Source organism: Engystomops pustulosus, chromosome 4 (genome assembly GCF_040894005.1).
Source record: "Engystomops pustulosus chromosome 4, aEngPut4.maternal, whole genome shotgun sequence".
Taxonomy (NCBI): domain Eukaryota; kingdom Metazoa; phylum Chordata; class Amphibia; order Anura; family Leptodactylidae; genus Engystomops; species Engystomops pustulosus.
This window is the reverse complement of record NC_092414.1, coordinates 30,351,573-30,375,501: the sequence shown is the minus strand read 5'-3', so window position 1 is coordinate 30,375,501 and position 23,929 is coordinate 30,351,573. Positions and strand designations below refer to the sequence as shown.

The 23,929-nt window shown below is 43.3% G+C and overlaps 2 protein-coding genes across 3 annotated transcripts; one reads left to right on the top strand and one right to left on the bottom strand.

Moving 5' to 3' along the window:
• The first annotated feature begins 4,672 nt into the window (after positions 1-4,672).
• On the top strand, positions 4,673-13,157 carry SQSTM1 (sequestosome 1). Of its 2 annotated transcripts, none has more exons than XM_072145623.1 (8): positions 4,673-5,018; positions 8,354-8,449; positions 9,545-9,759; positions 9,857-10,016; positions 10,138-10,233; positions 10,333-10,559; positions 10,988-11,186; positions 12,098-13,157. In XM_072145623.1, exons 1-8 carry the CDS (start codon positions 4,832-4,834, stop codon positions 12,253-12,255), a joined length of 1,338 nt encoding a protein of 445 aa, XP_072001724.1. In that variant the 5' UTR covers positions 4,673-4,831; the 3' UTR covers positions 12,256-13,157. The 2 variants fall into 2 exon arrangements, with proteins under 2 accessions (XP_072001724.1, XP_072001723.1); XM_072145622.1 differs by having other exon boundaries at positions 4,677-5,018; positions 10,982-11,186.
• Positions 12,521-22,219, bottom strand: MRNIP (MRN complex interacting protein). The gene is made up of 7 exons (XM_072145624.1): positions 22,021-22,219; positions 21,873-21,932; positions 20,092-20,189; positions 18,806-18,878; positions 15,471-15,604; positions 14,280-14,364; positions 12,521-14,167 (listed from the first exon to the last, which is right to left on the bottom strand). The coding sequence occupies exons 1-7, from the start codon at positions 22,078-22,080 to the stop codon at positions 13,754-13,756; spliced, it is 924 nt and encodes a 307-aa protein (XP_072001725.1). The 5' UTR covers positions 22,081-22,219; the 3' UTR covers positions 12,521-13,753.
• Between the last annotated feature and the right edge of the window lie 1,710 nt (positions 22,220-23,929).

The window sequence follows — 23,929 nt, the reverse complement described above, 5'->3', positions numbered from 1 at the left end:
ATGCAAACACATTTAGAGCATATACACATCACAAATACATAAACATTTTCTGCACATCATATGAAGTTTTATCCAGTTTTTAGTTTTTCAAATTTTTCCACATATTTTCTTTTTTTAACTGAAGGACAAATACTATGATACCCATTTTTCTGATGAACAAGCAATAATACTGGGTACATCCCTACTAGAGACTATTTAAAACAGCACTTTGTTTTGTATCATAAAAAATTGAGTATTATTCTATTATTCTTCTAGTCAATTTTTAATATTACTTTATGTGTCTACAAAATTAAATATCTGTATGTATTGAAAGAGAGTCTGAGACAGTTCCTATTCAGTGCCCACATTGGGATACACACATATATTATATTTATACCAAACACCCCAGAAGTCGGGCCTCATGTAAGAAAAAAAATATTTATATACACCCAAAATAATGATAATATGAGTCAATATGTATTAAAATATAGAAATATAATACGATTCCCTATGTATGCTCCAAAATATCTATAAAGAATTTTCTGTTAGAGTCACATTGCATACAATTTTTTTTTTAAAAGTCTTTATATAGGTCATAAGAGAAGAAAGATGCCTCTTATGTAAGCAGTCGTAACTAGTCCAGACAAGTACGGGTGACATATTGGATCCGTGTGATCATGACTCATAGTCACCTGAGCAGCCATGTAAACACTGAAGAGGAGGCGTTCTCTTCTCTACACATGTCTGTAGGAGGCATTATATAAGCGAGACGTGAGGTCATGAAAGTGAGGCCTAGCATGACTCAGGACACCTACCTGTGCGGCCTACAGTGACTCCACAGATCATGCCCTCGCAGTGCACAGTATATCATGTAGTTATATACAGTAACAACCTATAGACCAATAGGATCTATAACCATGTACAATGTAAAATGCAGAAAAACATCTAGAACATCTATTCTCAGGACCTGCATTATGTATTTTTAAAAAATCCCTATTCATGTATATATAGTTATAAGGCAAAATTTCCCTGAGGTACAAGGTAATCTTAGTAAAAAAAAAAACTCCTTTTCAACTAAAAAACTAGAAGCTTAATTCCCTTTTCCTATAGTCAGATAACTATTCCTTGTCACGGTGCTACACTCTAAAAAAAAGACTGCCTACTTAAAGGGGTTTATTAAGGGATCCCCTCTAATCACAAGGAATGACCCCTTTTAATTATGAAAAGAAGGGTCCCGTTCTCACTAACTGAGCATCAGTTACATTATATATCCCAATGCTACATTCTACTATAGGGGTGTCTGAAATTGCCAGGAAAGCAAATCACTTTCACCATCCATGATAGTTACAGTGATACCTTAACACTGTGTTCAGCAATATCTGACTTTCGGTTCAAACTGAATTTAATTAGGGAGAACAGAACCCCCACCGATCACAAGAATTGGGTGCTGTTTTCACTAATTGATGACATGGGCTCTGATTCAATTGCCTGATAGTGGTGAAAATTGCTGAGCACGCCGTTTGGATATCTCTTGCACTAATAGATAGTTCATGGGAAATAGCTGTGTACTGTGCTCTGCAATTTAGAGACGCTTCTATAGTATCAAATGCCGCAGCAGGACGCATGCTCAATGTAATCCTCCCTCTTCCCATAATCTGCAAGGGTCCGTTATAATCTACGGGGGTCCCAGCAGTCGGACCAGCACCTATCACATTGTTATTCTCTATCCTGTGGATAGGAGATAAGACTAAAATTTCGGGCAACCCCTTTAAAGTGACTGTCACTCATTTCATGTAGGGGGCACAGAGACCCCATATATGCAATACACTCTATCCATAGCACCAAATTGTTGGATTGGGTTCCCTGAACCCACCATATAAAGTTATTCTCAGAGGCCTACCCTTCATCAACCACCAGGAAATTGACTCTTCTAGTCTCCAAATTTGGTTGTCTTCTGCTGTATCTCCTGGATCTAGTACAAGGATGGAGCTTGGGCCCACCATAAGATCCGCTGCTACTCTGGTGGGCCACTACTATAAGATTGTGTGACATTGTATCTGATGGGTTTAAGACCAGAGACACAAAGGTTCTGCATCAATGGACCCTTAGGACTTGGTCCTGCTAGGTATAAATTTCAAGTCGGAAGTAATTTTGCAATCACAGATGTCTCTGGGAACCCGTCTGCATCAATATAGTTACATCTACATTACAACCAGTGACCTAGATATTCTAGAAGTCCAGAATGGTGTCATGAATACAGTATCACTGCACTATTAATATGATCGTGTGATCCCAGGAGCATGACTCAGCAGTGGTGCTGTGTACCTTGACCAGATCTCATATACCATAGCTGGAAGAATGACACAAGGCCAGGCCATGCAGCAAATCATCATGGAAAGAAGCCACATGATTCTGATTATAACAGCAGGGCCCCTTTAGGGGGGTTCTAAGTTCTTAAACTTTTTACTGGTGAATCATCCTTCAGGGTTATCCTGTATCAGAGACATTACATAGTGTCAGGTGAGAAGTGAGGCCTCACATGACTCAGCACATCACATTATTATACATTACCTCATTACATGCGGCTGTATGACCCACCATCACCAAATATTAACTTAAAGGGATCTTCTGGTTTAAATAAAGCAGCTTAAAAGGGGTTTTCACTTTCCTATTGTTTGATCTGACCATGTCATTGTTCTCCAATCTCTGATTTTGTTTATATATATGGACCATATGTGCGCTATTTAAATATTGTAATATATCTTCTAAAACAGGAAATATCTAGCATGAACTTTAAGCACAAGACAGCGTATCATTATATCAGACATTGTATCTGATGGGTTGTAGATAATGCATGAAAATATAATATTTTAATAACTTAATTTCAAAATGACATAAAAAATTAAATCCGGATATTACCCCATAACACAAATATAGTGATGGCCTATTCACCGAGCGCGCCGCTCGGCAATTTCCGTCATCAGACCCCTCGTATTCGTGATCTCATCACTGAGACCCCCACCAATCATCAAGTTAACTATAATTTGTGAGAACACCCCTTTAATAGATGACTGACTAGCACAATTTCCTCCATAGTATCTGCTTAGGGAGAGGGCAGGTGTGTTACTTGAGGGGTGCAGAGGGTGCGGTTGCCACCGGGCCCAGGGGGCCCATATGGTGTACTCTTACTATATGAAAAGACTAGAACTATAAACAGTACATTATCATTTTGCACTGGGGTTCACCAGGTGTGAACTAAACTCTTTGCCGCCTGAGGCAAGCTATAGGACAGAGCCCTCCTCCACCCAATACAGTAGAAAAATATCAGTTTTTTTAGCAGGTGGGTCCGAATTGACATGGGGTGTGGAAAGACACCATTTTTAATTGTCAGGAGCTGCTTTGTAGCTGGTGACTGCACCCCTGATACTGCCCTCCCCCCCATCTTGCTGCCTGAGGCAAGAGGCTCAATTCGCCTCATGGTTTATGCACCCCTGGGATTTCGGAAAGGCAGCTCACTACAATGGTGAAGCCGGTAGCCCTCCCCACTTCACTATTGAGCCTTGGCCACTGCTATGTGCTGCAGAAGCCATTAGGCGCGACTTGATGACATCATTGAGCCCATCGGCTTCAGAGACGCAACTAGCAACGTTTTTGAGGAAAAGAATGTGAGAAAGTGAGGAACGGGGAGAGATGAGTATCTGATTATTTTTTTTATACTACATAAGCTAAAGAAGGGTGGGAAGGCGACATTGAGGGTACAGAAAAGAGGGTATAGTGTGGGGGAGATTCATAAAGTGAGGAGGAGATCCTTAAAGGGGGGGCATGTGGTAGGGGAGCTTCTTAAAGGGGGGGCATAAGATGGGGGACCCTCTTAAAGGGGGGCATGTGGTAGGGGAGCTTCTTAAAGGGGGGGATAAGATGGGGGACCCTCTTAAAGGGGGGCATGTGGTAGGGGAGCTTCTTAAAGAGGGGTACAAGGTAGGGGAACTTTTTAAAGTGGGGCATAAGGTCACATGGGAGGGCTACAGAAAGTTGAATATAATTTGTGGGTGACTACAGATAGGGAAGCATAAGTTAAGGGTTTCAGAAATAGGAGCATAAGTTTTGGCCTTAAGAAAGTGGGGTATTTTAGGTAAGGGGCAAGTAGAATTCTATAGAAGTGCAGGGGGCTCCAGAAAAGGGCATTATACTTTGTGGGGCTGCTAAGAGGGGTGTAATATTTTGTGAATACACTAGAGGGGATAGATAGAGGGGCCACTAATTTTAATGGAGGGGTACCTGTAGTCGGTGGGGGTCTGGATATATTCACATGCCACAATGTACTTTAACACTGACACATTGTAACAAACCCTCAGCTGTGTGCACCATAAAATAAACACACTGCAATAGATAATATTATAGGCTGGAAAATTATTGTCACCCTATTACATCACATATTCTTGAACTTTCTGGAATGTTTTCCGTCCCTCACTGCCCCCCTCAGCTTTGGGAGTCCCCCTATGTTTTGCTAGATCATCATGACATCACAAAACACTTCCTATACTGATGGGGGCGTGACTAAACAAGCTGTCAATTCCAGTGTAGGCGCGGTTATCTACCTGAGGTCCAAAGTCCTGATTGGAATAGAAGACTGCCAATCCGCGTGATTCGCGATTGTTCTGTGGGTAGGCGTGGTCCGGTGACAGGGGGCGTGTCTGTCGCGGCCACCAGCTGGTGGGTGGGGAATTTCCTGAGCTGCTGTTTATATACATGAGGCTCCGGCTGCAGGGAACAGTCACAGGAGCAGGAAGGTCTGTAGCGCTGTGTTCACACGTCACTGACAATTACTGCTGCGACATCAGCCGCCGCCGCCATGCCGGTCACAGTCAAGGCTTATCTGCTGGGCAAAGATGAGAGCCACAAGGAGATCCGACGCTTCACCCTCCAGCTGGGCAAGGGCAAGGCTGCCAGCCAGACCCCCGGCTGTGAGCTGCTCACCAACAAGGTGACCGAGGTCTTCCAGGGCCTGAAAGGAGGCTCCTTCCAGATGTTCTACAGAGGTGAGTGCCCCCTAACATTACAGCCCCCCCCCCCTGGCATCTTCACATTGCCCCCTAACATTACAGCCCCCCCTGGCATCATCACATTGCCCCCTTGCATTACAGCCCTCCCTGGCATCATCACATTGCCCCCTGGCATTACAGCCCACCCTGGCATCATCACATTGTCCCCTAACATTACAGCCCCCCCTGGCATTACAGCCCCCCCCCCCCCCCCTGGCATCATCACATTGCCCCCTGGCATTACATCCCACCGTGGCATCATCACATTTCCCCCTGGCATTACATCCCACCGTGGCATCATCACATTTCCCCCTGGCATTACAGCCCACCCTTGCATCATCACATTGCCCCCCTGGCATTACAGCCCACCCTTGCATCATCACATTTCCCCCTGGCATTACAGCCCACCCTGGCATCATCACATTGCCCCCCTGGCATTACAGCCCACCCTTGCATCATCACATTGCCCCCTGGCATTACAGCCCACCGTGGCATCATCCCATTACCCCCTGACATCATCACATTGCCCCCTAACATTACAGCCCACCCTGGCATCATCACATTGCCCCCCTGGCATTACAGCCCACCCTTGCATCATCACATTGCCCCCTGGCATTACAGCCCACCGTGGCATCATCCCATTACCCCCTGACATCATCACATTGCCCCCTAACATTACAGCCCACCGTGGCATCATCACATTGCCCCCTGGCATTACAGCCCACCATGGCATAATCACATTGCCCCCCTGCCAATGTCATAGTGCCCCCTTATATCCTCACAGTGCACCCCCAGCATTACAGTGCGCCTGGCATCATTATAGTGCCACCTGGCATTATCATACTGCACAGACTCTCTGGCATCACCATAGTACCCCCCCCCCCCCCGTGCCCCCTTACATCATCACAGCAACCCCCCCCCCCCCCCTCTAGCATTACATCCCACCCTGGCTTAATCACAGTGCCCCTCAGAATTACAGTGCACCCTCATATCATCTGAGTGCCCACTGGCATCTCTCCTCAGCAGGTGGCATGCTGATAATGCATATTATTTTTTTTACATATGTTGCATAATTTGTTGTAACCTTTGCTTCCTTGTGGTGGATGCCACCAATACTGTCCCCGCATGCCCACTATCTCCACCAGTGGTGCCTGTCTAACATTCATTGGCACGGCCAGTGTTTGCTCCAGATACTGGCAATGATTGCCATATGTTGGCGCTGCCAGTATTGACCTCGCTGGGGCCCTGACCACTCATTCATGCCAAGTGTTTTGAAGTTGTTGCCTTATTTTTTTTGAGATTTTAGTTACAACATGATGGGCGTCCGGAGGAATGTGTGCCCTTTGTGACTATTGTGTAGTTTGGCAGCCAGATGAACGGCCTCGGGTAAAGGGCACTGCAGGGTGTGGGGCACTGATAAAGGCATAGTGCAACTTCTACACACTTCATGAAAATCTCAGTTTTTTTTGTTTCCTGTGTTGTTTTGACTTGTGTAGTTTTTTTTTTGCAGTCTATGTTACTTGTGTCTTATAGTTATATGTCTTTATTCTAGTGTTTTATTATACTACATGACGCCCTAGACTTTCTATACTAAGCGCTAACCTTTGTCCCTATGACAACACTGCCTGTCGGTATCCTAATGAAATTGGCTCTGCGTTCTATTACTCACTCTTCTAACATACACAGATATTCTGATTGGTCAATGTGTCCTGCCAGAAGACCTCATTAATAGATGTGATCTTAAAGCTGACATATGGAGCTTTTACATGTCCCCAGTTCCAGCACCTACTTCCTGGTCCACGCTGTTTCCAGTCTCTGTGACGCCATTCAATCACAGCTCCTTTGTTTACACATCACCACTGAGGCCAGTGATTGGCTTCCATAGTCACATGATGACAAGTGCTACGCCATCACCTCCAGTATAGCCAAGGCTGGAAATAATGGGGACAGGGCTGGCAGTGCTGGAACAGAATTGTGATCAGAACTATATTTTAGTAATTGTGTGTGAAAGACCAGATATATGGACTCCCACTGATACAGATTTGGAATACATTTATGAAAGTTATTTAAAGGCATTTTAAAGGGGTATTCCGACCAGGGATCAATGATAAATGTTAGAATTATGGAGCGAAAGGGGACTCGCTTCATTCAGATTAAGGGGAATAGAGGATCAGGATCCCATACTCTGTGGATTAGTGGGTTTCCTGGTGATTTCAACTCTCCCTGGGGGAGAACTGATCCTCTCCAGAGTACTCCTTTAACTTTTGGTTGTTTTACTGGTCTGAAAAATCCTAAGAGATTAATGAGATGCTAGAGTTGGATTCCTACAGAACATATTTAGAGTTTGTAGCTGTGCTTTTTACCAGTTCCCAGTATAGTGGTCAGGTCAGGTAACTGCAGGTAAAGCCCCCATTCAAGTAAAGGACCCCTTGTCCAATAATGTTATTGATTTATTATTTTGATCATTAAGAAGAACAAAATGAGTTGCTCTTACACAGAAGTCTATGGAGAGAGAAGGGGGAGAAGTGAGCATGAGCTGAGCCAGAGAGTAGGGATTTGGGGCAGATACAACTTGAGCTAAATTGTAAGTTTCTATCTCGCCCTATGTGCTTTATTCACATGAATATAGGTCAGTCCTTCTTTCTGATGCCCTTCAGTTATTATTTCCTTTTCTGCAGTGTATGGGAGACATTATTGTCTCCCCCAACTATCTCAGAATAACAAAAAAAAAAGTCTGTAGAGAGGAACCTGCTAAAAAATAAGTTATATAGGGGACAGATGTGTGTATCACGTGCACACGTTTGTTGAAAGATTATGTATACCAAAAGGTGACCTATCCCTATCACTCGCCCTCCTCAGCCTGAAGGTCAGAGGGTGCCGAGTCCTGTCTGGCTACACGCGCTGGTAAATAACATTTGGCAGCCATTTTGTTCCCGGTATTAACTAAGGAATGTTGTTAAACCAATGGTAGGAATGAGACCGGAGAACACAGAGTCCCCTGCCAGGATTACCTCAGATTACCTTCCCAAGAGCAGTCATAAATAATAGGAATCCACTTACCTGCTGTCTGAGCGGGGCATAGAGATATAACATATCACTGCTCTGGGTGGGAGCATAGAGATCTGGTGTTGTCACCCACCAGCCGCGTCTGTCGTTGCCGAGCAACAGAAGGAATTTGTTTAGAATTTTAAAAATTCTTATGAATAACGAGAATTACTTAACCTTTAATTGAAGCTAGAATCAATGATATTTTTTTGTTTGGATGTAAATAATACGGTATGGTCCATTACATAAATAATTTCCGGATTTTAAGCATCCGCTTTCTCTTCCAGATGAAGAGGGAGATCTTGTGGCTTTTTCCACTGATGAAGAACTGAACATGGGACTGGAAATGATCAATGATGGTGTTTTCCGCCTGTACATTAAAGGTTTGTGTTTATATATGAAATACAAGAATATATAAGACTATAATATATTAGAAATTCATCTTGTATAATTGATATTCCCCATGAGTAACAATTCTGGAGCACATTTCCCTCATTAGAGGGGTTGGCCACTTTACCTCACGTATTTTTGTAATGTGTATGTAAGTGGGGGGGGGGGGGAGCAGGATATTAGGTAATTTTCCAATATACATCTATTAACAGTTCTGCACAGCTTTCTTGATATAGAAAGTGAAGCCTCCTGTCTTTTACCTCATCAGCCAGAGATTCCTGTCCATAAAATGGCGGCAGATGGAGGATTATGTGATCTCTAACTCTCCATGAGCAATCGACCCTGCCTTTTTGCATTCATGAATATCATCATAAGCTCCTGGCAGGGCGTTTGCTTACGGACAGAGATCACATGACACTTAATATGCAGCCATTTTTCGGTCAGGAATCTCTGGCTGATGAGGTAAAAGACAGGAGGCTTCACTTTACATATCAAGAAAGCAGAACTATTAATAGATGTATATAGGCAAGTTACCTAATATCCTGCCCTCCACACTTGACCAACCCCTTTAACTATTCATTATTATATCACATTTATCACCCCTTTTAAATTGTGTAACTTGATAATTTGATATTACCAGACAATGTGCACACACACACACATGCTCTTGCTATTTTTATGTATAGTAGAATCATATATAATGTAATGGGACAGGGCCAAAAGCTGTAACATGAAGCCTTCCGCCCCCTCTGATTTATTGCATTCTGCCGCTCTGAGGCTAGAGGCTCAACTCATGGTTGATGCGGCACTGCACAAAACTGTATGAAAAGATACTTCCGAATTGCTGATTCATGGGTATTACAAGATGGCTATGTTTGGATGTGATTCGTAGGAGGATACATAGTTAGTGGGGTGAGCCATGTAGGGTGAGGGCAGGTTAGTTGTTATCCCTTGTGTGAGCATAAATGGTGTAAAATTGAGTATTAAATGTTGGACAAACTCAATTTACTTCTCCCCACAAGAAAATGAGATGACATCCAGACAAGTGATAATGCTTAAGCCATGACACCTTCTAATTTAATTTCTAGAACGGAGAGAATGCAAGCGAGAACATCGTGCGCATTGTGGATCGGAGAACACCCAGAACGTGGTGCACCCCAATGTGACCTGTGACGGCTGTGAAGGTCCTGTGGTGGGGAACAGGTACAAATGCCTGATCTGCCCTGACTATGACCTGTGCAGCACCTGCGAGGCAAAGGGAATCCACAAGGAGCACAACATGATCATGTTCCCGACCCCCATTGTAAGAACCTTCTCAGCTCCTACATTACTATTTCCCATATAGAGTCACTTGCTTTGTATACGTGTGACTATACTGTGTGTTACTATTCTTTCTCCAGGCCTTTCCTCATGGTCGCTGGCTCCGCAAGATGCGCCATGGGATGCCTTCATTTCCCTGGATGCATGGCTGGGGGTTCCCAGGCAGAGGACATCCCTGCCCAAATGCCCAGCAGTCACAAGGATGCACTGCCCCAACCAATCCGAACACTGCCCAGGAAGGTAAATATGTCCTATTGTATAGTATTGGGGTAATACTGGTTACCTCAATGATTTTAGACTCGATGGCTGCAATGAAAAGGGCGATCAGAAGTCTTAATTGTCTTTTCCTTAACAACCATAGGTGAATCCAACAATCCCTCCCAGCCTTGCCCTGACCCCAATGTTGCCTTCCTGCAGAACGTTGGAGAGAGTGTGGCAGCCATGTTGAGCCCCCTGGGTAGGTGTCCTATGCTTATTTTCTATATATGACCTAACACGGCTTCTATTGATGGATACTTTTATCTTCAGTCTTTCTAATACTTTCTGGTTCTTGCAGGAATTGACGTGGACATCGATGTAGAACATGGTGGCAAGCGCAGTAAGGTTTCATCTCCACAGCCTGGCCCCGAAGCTAAAGAGTCACAACCAAGCAGCACATCCTCTACCCAGAACCAGAAGAGCGCCACCAACAGATCCGAAGAGGGTACTGCTCCTATGGACACTGACAACATCGCCAAACAGATGGAAGACGTACATTTGAACTCAACCACACAGCCGAGCAATGTGAGTACCGGAGCCTAACGATCTCTTAGATGGATCCTTTGGGGATCTACAAGATCGATGCCTTTTCATGTAGCACCCATATTGTGCCACCTTTAACACAATCCTCTTGGTTCATCAGCAATTAGTTTTTTCCAAAACCCTTCCTTATGTGATTGCATAGTGTGGGGCAGCTCCTACCTCTGTGCCCCCTCTTATTTGACTTATCAGTAGGATTTTTTTTAGAAGTAATGTTCTCATATTGTATATTAGATATGGATCTATTCTCTAACGGATAATATGTATAGCACAATACAGTAAAACCTCTCCCTACTTATACGCTGTGGAAGCTGCCCACCATTAAAAGACCAATTTTATGTGCAAAATTGGGTGGTCTGCTCAAGGAGGTTTCACTGCAAGTCATTACAATTTTGGGTTCTTTGCAGGAACAGGGTGAACACAGCGGAAGTGCTTCAGGGGGTGATGATGACTGGACTCATGTGTCACCTAAAGAAGTAGACCCATCCACTGGCGAGCTTCAGTCTCTTCAGCTTCTGGATACAGATTCCCCGAGTCCTTTAGACCCGTTCAGAACTACACATGCACCCACAGGTCTAAGAGAAGCCGCCATCTATCCACATCTCCCAGCAGGTAAAGTGGTAATCTATACATTTCCGTATTTTAATATGTTACAATGCAACATAGAACTCCTTTAACCCCTAACGACCAGGTCCTTTTTTGTGTTTCTATTTTTCACTCTCCCACCTTTAAAAATCTATAACATTTAAATTTTTCATTTTAAAAAGCTGTGCGAGCTCATTTTCTACGTAACAAATAGCAGTTTATAGACCGCCTAGGGTACTTTAACCCTCAGTAGTCTGTTCAATCCTACCATACTACAGTATGGCAGTATATACGATTTTTTACAAATGATCTATTATAATGGCCCTTGCCACATGGTAACAGATCTTCAGAAACCATACAGCCCCAGGAATTATAAAAACCTGAGGCTGTCATGGCGACAGATCGTCACTCTCCCGATTACGTCACAGGGAGCACCGATATCAGGCAAGATGGTGGTGCCCATGCCCCTCCGGCAGCAATCAAAGGGTTAACACTCGCAATTGGTGCCAGTTTCAATTGTGGGTTATAGTTCTGTCCATACACCCGCAGCCGATGTGCAACATACTAATAGGGGATTAAAGCAGTTTTCCAGGAATTTGGAGAATCTAGCATAGCACTCAAAACCCCACTTCAGTTCCCGTTTTACTTCATGTTTACCATTGCGTCTGGCAGAAGTTCCATTGGCTCATGGGACCTGCATCAGCCAATGAGTAGCTTCCTCAGACCATGGAATTACATTTTTTTTTGTTGTCCTGTGGGCCCCAGAACTTACATATTTCTGGCCTGTTGCTCAGCTATAAGTACCCAACTGATCCAGAAGCCTGAGCAAGGGAAGTGGGCTGCCCCGGCCCACTAGAAGTGTTCCAGATTCTGGGAATATAACATTAAATGTATCAAATTTCGTCAACAACTTACGTTTCCGATTTGTTCTCTTCTAGAAGCCGACCCCCGTCTCATCGAGACCCTGTCACAGATGCTGTCCATGGGATTCACAGATGAAGGCGGATGGCTCACTCGTCTTCTGCAAGCCAAGGATTATGACATTGGCTCTGCCCTTGACACCATGCAGTCTGTGCGGCAACCTCCACGTCCATAACCACAATACTGCTTTGTGCATTTGTTATTATTATGCCTTTCTATATGTTCTACTCAATCACTGGTATATGAGAAAAGACAGCATTAACACTGTGGGAAATTTCGTATGTATTTGGCCAAAAGTCCCACAATATTCTAAAATAAAATTATTTTGACGTTTTTGAATGGTTCGTTAACCTTGTTTTTGTCACGTGTCATGGCATCTCTTATAAAGATCACGGGATATCACTAAATAAATTCAAAATTTCCATTTTTCCCTAAGGGGGCGTTCACACGTAGTTGCGATTAAACGCATACTTTTTAAAAAATATATAACTATGTGTTTGGCTGCTTTGAAAGAGTTTTTCTTTATTGCTTGAAGTGTAACCAGCTCTGAAAATGTTTACCCAGCTGCTTACACTTCCAGCTATGAAGAAAAAAAGCTTTCAAAGCAGCCAAATGCATAGTAACATTTGAAAAAGCAAAACGCCACGTGTGAACGCACGTAAGAGTGTAAGCCCCTAAGACCATCGGGTTTACACTCTTCCCTGAATTTGTACCTACAGGTCCTCACATCAAAGGGAAAAAAAAATTAAAAATGTACAAATATTTTATCTTTTGTTTCTACATTAAACACATTCCCTATTAAACAGAGAAGGACAAATTTTGGGCTGTGTAACCAATGTGCCTAAATATGCACCGGCTTTAGTTTGTTTTTATTGTTGAATGTTTAATCCAACATACAAATATTTCCCCAGATGCAGTGAGCGATTATACAACTTGTGTAATCAGAATCACCCTGTATACACTGAACTTTGACATTAGAAGCGAGTCTCCCACAGTGCTAATGTCTTGTCTTTACGTGACGGATCTAATCCTATTAATATGTAATCAAAACCTTTGAATAAACTTTTCACAGCATTACTAGTGACTTGTGTCTGTCTATGGGAACAGCGGTGTCGGCTCTTATGCTGATAGGGAGTGACTGGAGCAGGTTGTAGACTATTCATCAGTGATGAGGATACATTTTATTTTACTTTTCCTATATTCTAGTTATCATGAATACACATCGATGAGCCAGACTGCGCTTTGATTCCCGAAAAAAAACACCAAAACCCCCTAATCCTAAAAAATAAACATGGCTCTATTTTTCATTTCATCATCCTTATAACACAATGGTGATATGAAAGTGATTGTCTTTTGATAACTACCCCTATAACGACCTATAGACATCATAGAGGCAGGTAACCCTACATCAGCAACTTACATTCTGGGAGAGCGGAGGTAAGACACCACCTGCGAGAGAACAGTCATTTCCAAATATATATTAGGGATATGTACTCATCCCCGTTGCATGAGGAGAATCAACTTGTTCTGCAGTTGGCACTTGGCATCTAAAGGGCATTGTGATGCTGATACTTTTAGCCTCTTATGATCAAGCAATTGTTTTCACTGGTCAAGCAAGAGCAAACTATTTACAAACCTTTATTTTGTATGCACCTGCATACTGTACATGGATATCAATAATTATCGTCAAAGTCATCACCAGTCTGGAAGAGATTGGATTGAATGAAAGGTTTCTGGAGTGAAATTGAGGGAAGGGGCTGATTCCCAGATTGCTGCGGTCCTGGAGAAGATCTAGATCTATTATGTGCACACAATGTATCTGCAGTATTAGGATTATCATTGTGTAGGACGTCTTGTCTGCTGGTTACAGGGTATTCCGGCCCAATCTTTTTTATGTGTTCAAAATTATTAGAATTGGTGTCCGGTTTGGGGTCCCTCTTCAGGAAGCTGGCTGTACTGCAGATGGAGTGTCCAGATGTGTTCATAGGAAACAGTGTACTAGAGCCGGGCTGCAGAGATGAGCAATGTGATACAGGTTTCTCATGCCTCTGGAAGGAAACCGGACTGGGTTCTGATACATTTCCATCCTAAAAATAAAAATTATAAAAAAAACTTTTAGGTATCCAATCACAAAAATACCCAAAATTTAATAATTACAGCATAAAACGTGTTTTTATACAAAATAATTTCAATATTGACCTTGTAGATTTTGTTCTTTAAAATATTTTCTTCAATATCCTCCTCATAGAAATCACCTCCATAGTAGGGCACAAGCTTACGTTTCCTAAAATCAATATTGTCAGAAAAGTATAGTTAGTGTAGGTATGCATTCCTGTTTTCATATACAGATCATATGTAGCAGTGATCTTCAGAAAACAGCCCATTAGATCACTGTTAGCAGTGATCTATACACACACACATGCAGAGAGGATGCACATGGCTCCTGCCAAAATGCCTACAAACCACAGTCCACTCTAGGAATACTAATAACAGTGTGCATGCTCTGGAAAGTGGATTTGGTGGTGGGGAAGTAGGCAGCAGACCGACACTGTCCCTTATGTTCAGGGTATGGACTAGAGCCAAAGGCATAACAGGAATCCCTAAATATACATCTGACACTCCACTCTGGTGAAATCCAGCTTTGCCGGAAATGTGCTGCTTAGAGGGCTTTACTCCATGGGAAGTGAAAGGAATAAAAACGCTGAAACATTTGTTCGGAGGGGAGCTTCAGGACTTTTGAGGAGTTACAGGCTGAATTTCAATTGCCACATGCGTAGTTCTACCAATATTTGCAACTCCGACACGCTTTTGGAGGTGCAGTCCAGGGTGGAACAGATAGATGAAGCATTGAATAGAATATTGAGGTCAAGTTCTACTAAAGGCCTGATTTCATATTCCTATATGGTGTTGCTTAACGACTCTATAAAAAATATTCCATTAAAATGTCACACAAACTGTTGCTTGCCGCCCAAAAGATGCACACACTGCCTGAGGCCTCAACACTATTTAAAAATGTTAATCCGGCCTAATGCCACACACAAATACATATGACACTATACTGCGTGTACAGAAACACACACACTACATATAATTCACTAATAGGGCGCATAGTTACTACCATACACTTTCTTTCTGTGCAAGTGTTAATGCGACCTCAGAGCTTGTACAACAGTTTTCAGTATTCATTTATAAAATTTGCAGCTGCGCACAACGACCACCTTCAGGGTAAGAGGGAGCATCTTCCTCATGAACAAACTAGACTCAAGCTGAGTCCCGGGTATTTTTATTCTGTTCTATTGTGCCGTTTTGACTAATAAATAGCAGCACAGAGATGACACTTTCATATACTGCTCTTACATAGGTTAGTGAATGTATTTACAAATGTATAACCTGACGCTTCTTGGTGAACAATCCTGATGAGAGTAGTAGTGTTCACGATCAGTAGAGATAACATCCTCCTCTTCACATGCATTATCATCGTTTTCTTTCATGTATTTATTCCAGCGGCTCACGGTGGCTCCTTCCTGTGTATAGGATAGAATTTCATATGGTTACTACTCCTGACATATATGTTTTGGTGGATGCCAATTTAATATATTATTTGCCCCAGAATATTTTCTTTTTAAATATCTAAATATCAAGCAGTCTGCTCACAAATCGGTCTGTGGAAATCAGTTGTTTGTATGAACCCATAGAAATACATAGGACTCTGGTGTTTTTGGCATTGAAACGAAGGTCAGAACAGCGGCCCACAATTATGATTAGTGAGGCAAACTGCGTGCACTATATTCATGAAGACCGAAGCAGGTACTGAGTTTAAGGGGCATGCACCACATTTCTGTTAAACTTCTGACAAAAATGTGGCAGAACGCCCCTCTCTGTGCAGTACTGTGTTGCAGTGTCTATTGTGCAGCCATGACACAACACTAGCACAGACACTCCATAAATACAAATGCAACCAATTTGCACATGTATATTAGAGTGTACGTCAGAATTCTGCCATAGATTGCTTAATAAATGAGTGCCATATCTGCACAAATTCCCAGCAGTCATGAAGAGAATTTGTATTGCCTTTTTTTAAAACCATAACCCAAAAATCAAAACAACGCACATGCAAAAATCTGGCAGGATGCACAAAAATTAACCCCTTAAAGACGCAGCCATTTTGTAGCTTAAGGCTCAGCCCGATTTTTTGAATTCTGACCTGCGTCGCTTTATATGGTTATAACTTTTGAACACTGTTACTTATCAAAGCGATTCTGAGATTGTTTTTTCCCCACATGTTGTACTTCATTTTAGTGGTAAATTTTGGCTGATAAGTTTTGCGTTTATTTACAAAAAAAAGAAAATATGATAAATTTTTTAAAAAATTAGCCATTTTCGAAATTCAAAATCATTGCGTTTCCAGGCAGATAGATTTACCACCTAAATAAGTTGCAGAATAACATTTCCCATTTGTCTACTTTACATTTTCATAATTTCTGAAATGTCTGGATAATTTATTTTGATGTCACGCGGCTTACAAAAAGAATATCGCTTTTCCGGATTTTCAGAATTGACTATTTTGGGGATAAATACAGTTTTGAATGAAATTTTACATATTTAGCATCAAAACCCCCTATATAATCAACCCATTTTCAAATCTGCACCCCTCAAGCTATCAGAAACCGCTTTTACGAAGATTGTTAACCCCTTGAGATCTTCATAGTAATTGAATCAAAATGGAGGTGAAATTTAGAATGGTCATATTGTTCCCTTATACGTTCATTTAGCACTAAAATTTACACATTTCCAAAATATAAAAAGAGAAAACCCACCATACAATTTGTTCTGCAATTTCTCCTGAGTACAAAGACCCCCCACATGTGGCTGTGACTTGTTTTATGGGCGCACAGCAAGGCGCAGAAGGGAAGGAGGGCGCTGCAGCTGCCAGGATTTTAGTTTCCTCATTGGCCCCTTTTGAAGGCTATAAAATTTTCGCTTTTTCGTTATTTGGGCCATGTGATGCCATTTTTTTTGCGCGATGAGATGCTTTTTCCATTGTTACCATTTTGGGGTTGGTATCACCTATTGTTGAAAATTTAGGAACTTTTTTTGAGGGCAGGAGTAGAAAAGCATCAATTCTGTACTGGATTTTTTACTTTTTTTTTTTTCGTGTTCACCGTATATCCTAATAATCATGTTATCTTTATTCTATGGGTCGATACGATTACGGGGATACCAGACATGAATATATTTTCTTACGTTTTACTAAATTTGTCAAACAAAACCCTAATGTGGGGAAAAATCTATCATTTATGTATTGCCGTCTTCCAAGTGGCATAACATTGTTACTTTTTTGGCTACGGAGCTGGTTGATGGCTTATTTTTTGCGGGACATGTTGTACTTTGCACCAGTATCATGTCTGAGTACATATGGTTTTTTGATCACATTTTATAGCATTTTTTGTGGGATTGAATAGCTAAAAATCATAATTTTTGGAAGGTTTATAGCAGTTTTTTTTACTGCGTTTATCGTGGGGGTTCAATAATTTACTTTTATTCTACGGGTTGTTACGGACGCGGTGATACTATATATGTGGGGTTTGTGTTATGATTTAGACTTTTTTTTTAGTTATATGTCTCTTTATATGTTTTGGGGGTTTTGGGCATTTTTAGTGATTTATTACTTTATTTTTTTTATTGAATAACATTTTTTTTTTTACTTTTTCACTTTTATACCATGGGACATGAACAAGAAATCCTCTGATTGCTTCTTCATGATAATATTCTGCAATAATCATGTATTGCAGAGTATTATCAGTGTCAGCCTATACACTTGCATAGGCTGGCACTGTGCCAGTAAGATGACGTCACAGACGCCATCTTACTGGCAATTCTTGCAGGTAACTCTGGGGTCCAGATCGGACCCCAGAGTTGCTATAGCAACGATCGACGCACCCCGAAAACGGTTCGGGGGGGCCGATCGTGGGGGAAAGACCCCCCAGAGGCACGTTAGATGCCGCGGTCGCGCTGACCGCGGCATTTAACGGGTTAAGCACCCGCGATCGGAGTCAACTCCGATCGCGGGTGTTACACTGGGGTGCCGGCTATCAGTCACAGCCAGCACCCCGTGTTTCCCGATGCCGGTTCGGCTCAGATCTTGAGCTGAACCGGCATGGGCTCAGCGTCCGATATATCGGACGCTGAGCGCTAAGTCATTCCCTGCAAAGAGAAGAGGGAAAACAAAAACAGATCAAAAAAAAAAGAAAAAAAAGGATTCAGATCCCACATTTAGGCAGATACATCAAGGGGGAAAGCGTGGCGTATGGTTTGTGAGAATAAAAAAAAATTCGAAATTTCAGAAGAACGCAGACATGTGACGGGAATGCTCGGCCCCACCACCATCTGCGGCGCCCCCCCCCCCCACATGGCATGGAGGTGGCGTATTCCCCATTTTAAACGCAAATTCTTGCACTGCGTATTTCACTGCTTCTAGCCAGAAAACTGGCACAGGAGCAGTGATAAATCTCCCCCATTGTCTACATTACGTTTTCCAAATCACTTTCACTTTACTGCTAATGTATCAAAAAATCTTTGCGTAAAATCTATGCGTGCAGATAACCTTACCGAGCCAAACTGCGGTTCTACACAGTTTTTGTAACTTGGAAACGCTATGGAAAGTATGGAAAGGTGTAGCCCGGTTGTCTCCACTTCTCCTATTTAGCTCTGTGGGTAGAAGTTACCTGTGAATCCAGAATACTCTGCTTGGTTTTGTCACCATTGTCATCATCAGAAATAACATTTTCACAGCTTTCTCTACAAAAACAAAAAGTTGGGAAAAAAAATTAGTCGTGGTCTCCCTTCAAGACTGTCCCTGAGGGAGTCAACAATAACCTAATGTACTTTTATAGCACACTGCTCACCATGGCGTCTTAGACTTCAGGATAGAAATATAAACCACATGAAAATGTAAAGCCATTGAAATACATGGAACCTGGTAGACCATGGGGGCACAACCTTGATAAGTTCAAAGGCCGCATCGTTATACTGATGAACTGCAAGGGGACGCACTAGTAACCAGAACCGTAGATGTGCCAAAAACCATAGTAGAGCACAGAAAAGACACCCCAGAAACCAAATACTACATTTTTACAATTACTAAATGCAGACCCCCAGAGCAGATCTATAACAGTGGAGACACCCACACCCCTACAGCAGACCCATAACATCGGGGAGACCCCCCCCCAGAGCACACCTATAATAACAGAGACCCCTTAAAGCAGATTTACAACAGTAAACCCCCCCCCCCCCCCTAAAGAACACCTACGACAGCAGAGAACCCCACAAGAGCTGACCTGTAACAGGGGAGATCCCCCTCCCAGAGCAGATCCAAAACAGCAGAGACTCCCCCCCCCCCCCCACCACCACCACCCCAGAGCAGACCTGTAACAGCACAACCCCACCCCCCAACCGATAACAGCAGAGACCCCCCCAGAACCAACCCATAACAGCTGAGCCCCCCCCCCCCCAGAGTAGACCCATAACAGCGGAGACCCTCAAAACAGTTGACATTTACTACGCTCTTGTACCGGGCGCTGCACTTTCCCGTGTCCTAAAGCCAATGTCAGAAGCCAGGACAAAGCAGGAGATATCGGGAGCGATGAGGACATGTCAGACGTACTCACTACTACCCGGCCTCCTGCACGATGATCGTTTCTATAGTGTGTGCTTACCACACCGTGGCCATAGGGGTCTATGGGGCGTATATCCGGACGCAAGTTTGCTGTGGGATACAAGTCCCCAGAAGGTCAGCGTGAAAGAAGCCTGAAACAAATAAACTCACACCCATGCATGGCTTTCCATGAGGACACAATCTGTGTTTCTTTCCATGAACGATGTGCATAGCTGTATTTTTTTCTGGCAAAGTATTGAAAAAGAAGCTTCTGTCTGGTCAGACACCGGGCCTCACAATCACATTCATCACCATTACTTAAGAGAGTCAACGTTCAGCATAAAATTTCATACATACCCCACGGCTCCAGTCGCTGCCTGCTCCACCTGCCCCTGGAGGAGGTTCAGCTTCTGGACGTGGTGTCTGCAGTCTGCCCCTGAACCTTGCCCATACACCTACAAGGATAAAAGGTGGAGAATAATTTGTAAGAAGTCTATGGCTATAACCTACAATACCAGTGCAAAATATATAGTGAATATAATATGTCTCACATACATAGCAGATAGGTCTGTCTGTAGTTGGCATAGTCATGTTCCTGCAGAAAGGCCTAAACTTATCTGGATTTGCAAAGTTTGGCCACAATAACACGTCAAGACAGGAACGGTCTCAACCCTTGGTCTAGCATTTTAGTATAAGTGGTACGAAGATGTGGCCACTCTCAATTACTATCGCACTTTTCCCCCGGGTTACTATCCGGATTATCAAACCACATTAAATTTGGGAGGGCGCATTCACACTGTGCGTTGCGATTTTTGACGCATTCAAAAGGCTTCAGCAATGTTACTTCAACATGTGATCAAGGTTGAAGCCTTTGGAATGCGTCAAAATCGTCACGCAACGCAGCGTGTGAACGCGCCCTAAGTGTTCACACATTGTCCCTCAATTCTCAAAACTAGTGCAATCTGTTTGTGGAGTGTGCAGTAAATTAAAAACTACACAGCCCTCTCTTCATGAATCCTGCAGTGCATGGGTAGTGTGCACCATTTTATTTTTTTGGTGCACATGCTGCAGAATGGTGGTGCATGTCAGTAATAAATGTGGCGCAAACTCTGACTAAACAGTAACATACTTCACGATGTGCACATTTCTCTGTCTTGTCCCATTACAGCTGTGACAACAAACTGGTGCTGACGTCATCCGCGGCGACAGCGTCGCATCACAGTGTGCGACGGCCGGCAGATAGCATGGGCGCGACTCTGCCGGCTAGAGAAGACAGAAGAGAAGACACAGGGAGCCGCAACGAACATCGGGGACACCGGAGGGTGAGTTTTTTTTTTTTTTATCATTGACTCGTGTATAAGCCGAGGCGAGGTTTTTAAAAACGGCCCAAAAACTGGTTCAAAACGCCACATGTGCCGCCAAATTAAGGCCTCGCCAGAAAGGTTTTCGGAAATGTGGACCATTGGGGGACATTTCCTTATCCGGTCCGGAGGAGATCCCAAAAGTGCATCGTGCAACGACAATGCACTGTGCCACGATTCACTAACATTGTGCGCCCGACTTGCTGAATGTGTCGCTTCCCTGATCAAGTCTGCCAGACTTCACCATCTTCCGCCCGGTGCATGTAAGTTCTTAGCTTGCAACACAATATTTTAGGTAAATCCTGCGGTTTGTCCGAATCCTTCAGATCGTCCGTCGGCCTGCTCCCCTTCTAAATGTGCCGCAAATCCGAAATCGTCAGAATATCAGACGTTTAGTAAATGAGCCCCACTGTATTTTGAAATGCAATTAAACAGCTCTAACCGTGCAGCGCGGTTTTCTATGACCAGTGTTCACCCTTCCCCTTTTCCAGCGCTACGGCCAGGCGGGTGTATGTGTGTGTGTGAATGTACCCCAAGGGCAGTGGCTTATTGTTAACCAAAAAAAAAAAAAAAATTCCCCCCCTTTCTCCAACACAGAAATTAGGAGGTATGCAAAATCCAAGGTGTGAACACACCCAAAGTCCGGGGACACAGGTTGTGTTTGCAGCATAATGTCCAGTGCAGCCCAAAGTGTTCTCTCTACTAATATATATCTGGTACTACAGGCAGTATATTGTCATGCCCCAACACCACTGCCCAGAAAACAAGCCCCCTGACCTTCAGCAGGCTCTGCTTCTCTCCGCACAGCTTACACGACCATTTCTTGCTCTTTTTGACCTGCAGAAGGGAAAAACAAGGCTCCAGCTTATACAGCGTGCAAAAATGGCGGGAGGAAAAAAACAGACCAGAGTAACATGAACTGTACCTGGTGCACCTGGAAGGCCTGACAGGAATAACACCGGAGCACCTGGAACTCCTGCACCATGTCTGTGTACTGTATATATACTACAGTATATACTGCGTGTATACAGAGCGCGGGAAAGTCACTGCACTGCCCAGTATATCCTGCCGTGTACACAGCGCCCCCTGCTGGACATCCAGCGCGCAGCCACTGATCTGTGTGGTGATTGTACATGCGATTTATAATGACAATTGAATTTTCTCTATAAAATCCCAATAAATAATCGAAAATTATAGAACACCAGTTGTTTTCTACTGTTTGTCTTCATAGAAATCCCTGACAAGCACAGAACTCTCATCCAGTCATAGCTATATGGTCCATGGTTTTGGAGTCATTTTTTTATACTTGTCAGACATTTTGGCATTGGCGTGGAGTTTTTGTCAAATTTATTCATACACCTCATATCACTTGAGGAATTGTAATGCTATTCCCATTAATAGCACCCACTTTACATCTCCTACATTAATGGACCAAAAAAGGATAATACCCCCTTATTGTAACATCCAACAAAGTAATATGAAGTTTCTCTACCTGTAGCCCCCTCCACTTAGAACTCTAATCATGTGGACCCTCCCAGTATAATGCCCTCTAATGTGCCCCACTAACTGATAATGCCCCCTTCCTTTAGAGCCATTTATAATATCCCCATTATTTATCCCTAATTGGTAAAGCCCCCCTTCCTTTAGCCCCACTTATAATGCCTTCCTTTCTGTACACCACCCACTTATAAAGCTCCTATTATTTATTCCTAATTCAATGGACTTCTGTAGCTTGTGGCGGAGCAAGAAAACAGTCACACATGACGCAACTACTATCCAAAAAGTCGCACAATAGGACCAAAAAGTAGCATTTGTGCAAAAATGGGCAAACCAGCCCTAGAAACTTCAAGACGTGACACGTACATAAATATGTACCTGTGGTGAATACAAATATATCAGAAATTAATGTACTGCACACATAAATATATTCCAGCATATAATATATAGCAGCAATAAATGTACTGTACAATAAGGCTGCTGCCACACGCACCACTTTGTCTGCGTTTGAAAACGCAGACAAAGCCGCACCCACTGGGGCAGGCTGCGGCCCAATCACATCGGTGTTTCTATGGAAACGCCTGCGATCAGGAACGAGCCGCCGGTGTTTTGCATTAAATTAACGCAAAACACTGGCGGCTCATTCCCGATCGCACGCGTTTCCATAGAAATGCCGATGCGATCGGGCCGCGGCCCGCCCCAGTGGGTGCGTCTTTGTCTGCGTTTCCTTAGAAACGCCTGTGCGATCGGGGCGATGCCCGGCCCGGTGGGTGCGGCTTTGTCTGCGCTTGCGTTTTCAAGTGCAGACAAAGCACTACGTGTGGCACCAGCCTAAGGGTGAAGACACACGTGGCGTTTTTAGGCCATTATTAGTTAGTGCGTTTTCAGATCGTAAAAAACGCATGTGTTTTTTGAAAACACATGCTTTTTTGACAGGTTTGACCAATTATCTTAATTCAAACTGGTCAAAAACGCATGCGTTTTCTACAAACTAAAAACGGCCTAAAAACCCCACGTGTGTCTTCTCCCTAAGGCTGAGAGCAGAGATAGGCATCACTTATGGATTAAATCAGTCGCAGTTGCTTCCTTCTCTCTCTCTGTTGGCCTTGTCCATACTTGTCCGTATCCTGTGGGCTCTTCACAGGTGACAATTCTCCATCAGCTATATAACCTCACATTGACTTCTCCCGGCTGCTTCTGCAGGATTTGCCAGCCAGTCAGCTCCTTGCCACACATCTCCACACTGCGCCACTTAAATTATATAACAGTTAATACAGTATACTGGGGCACATTTACTAAGAACAGTGCAGTCTGTATTATGTGCGGTTGCCTGTGTA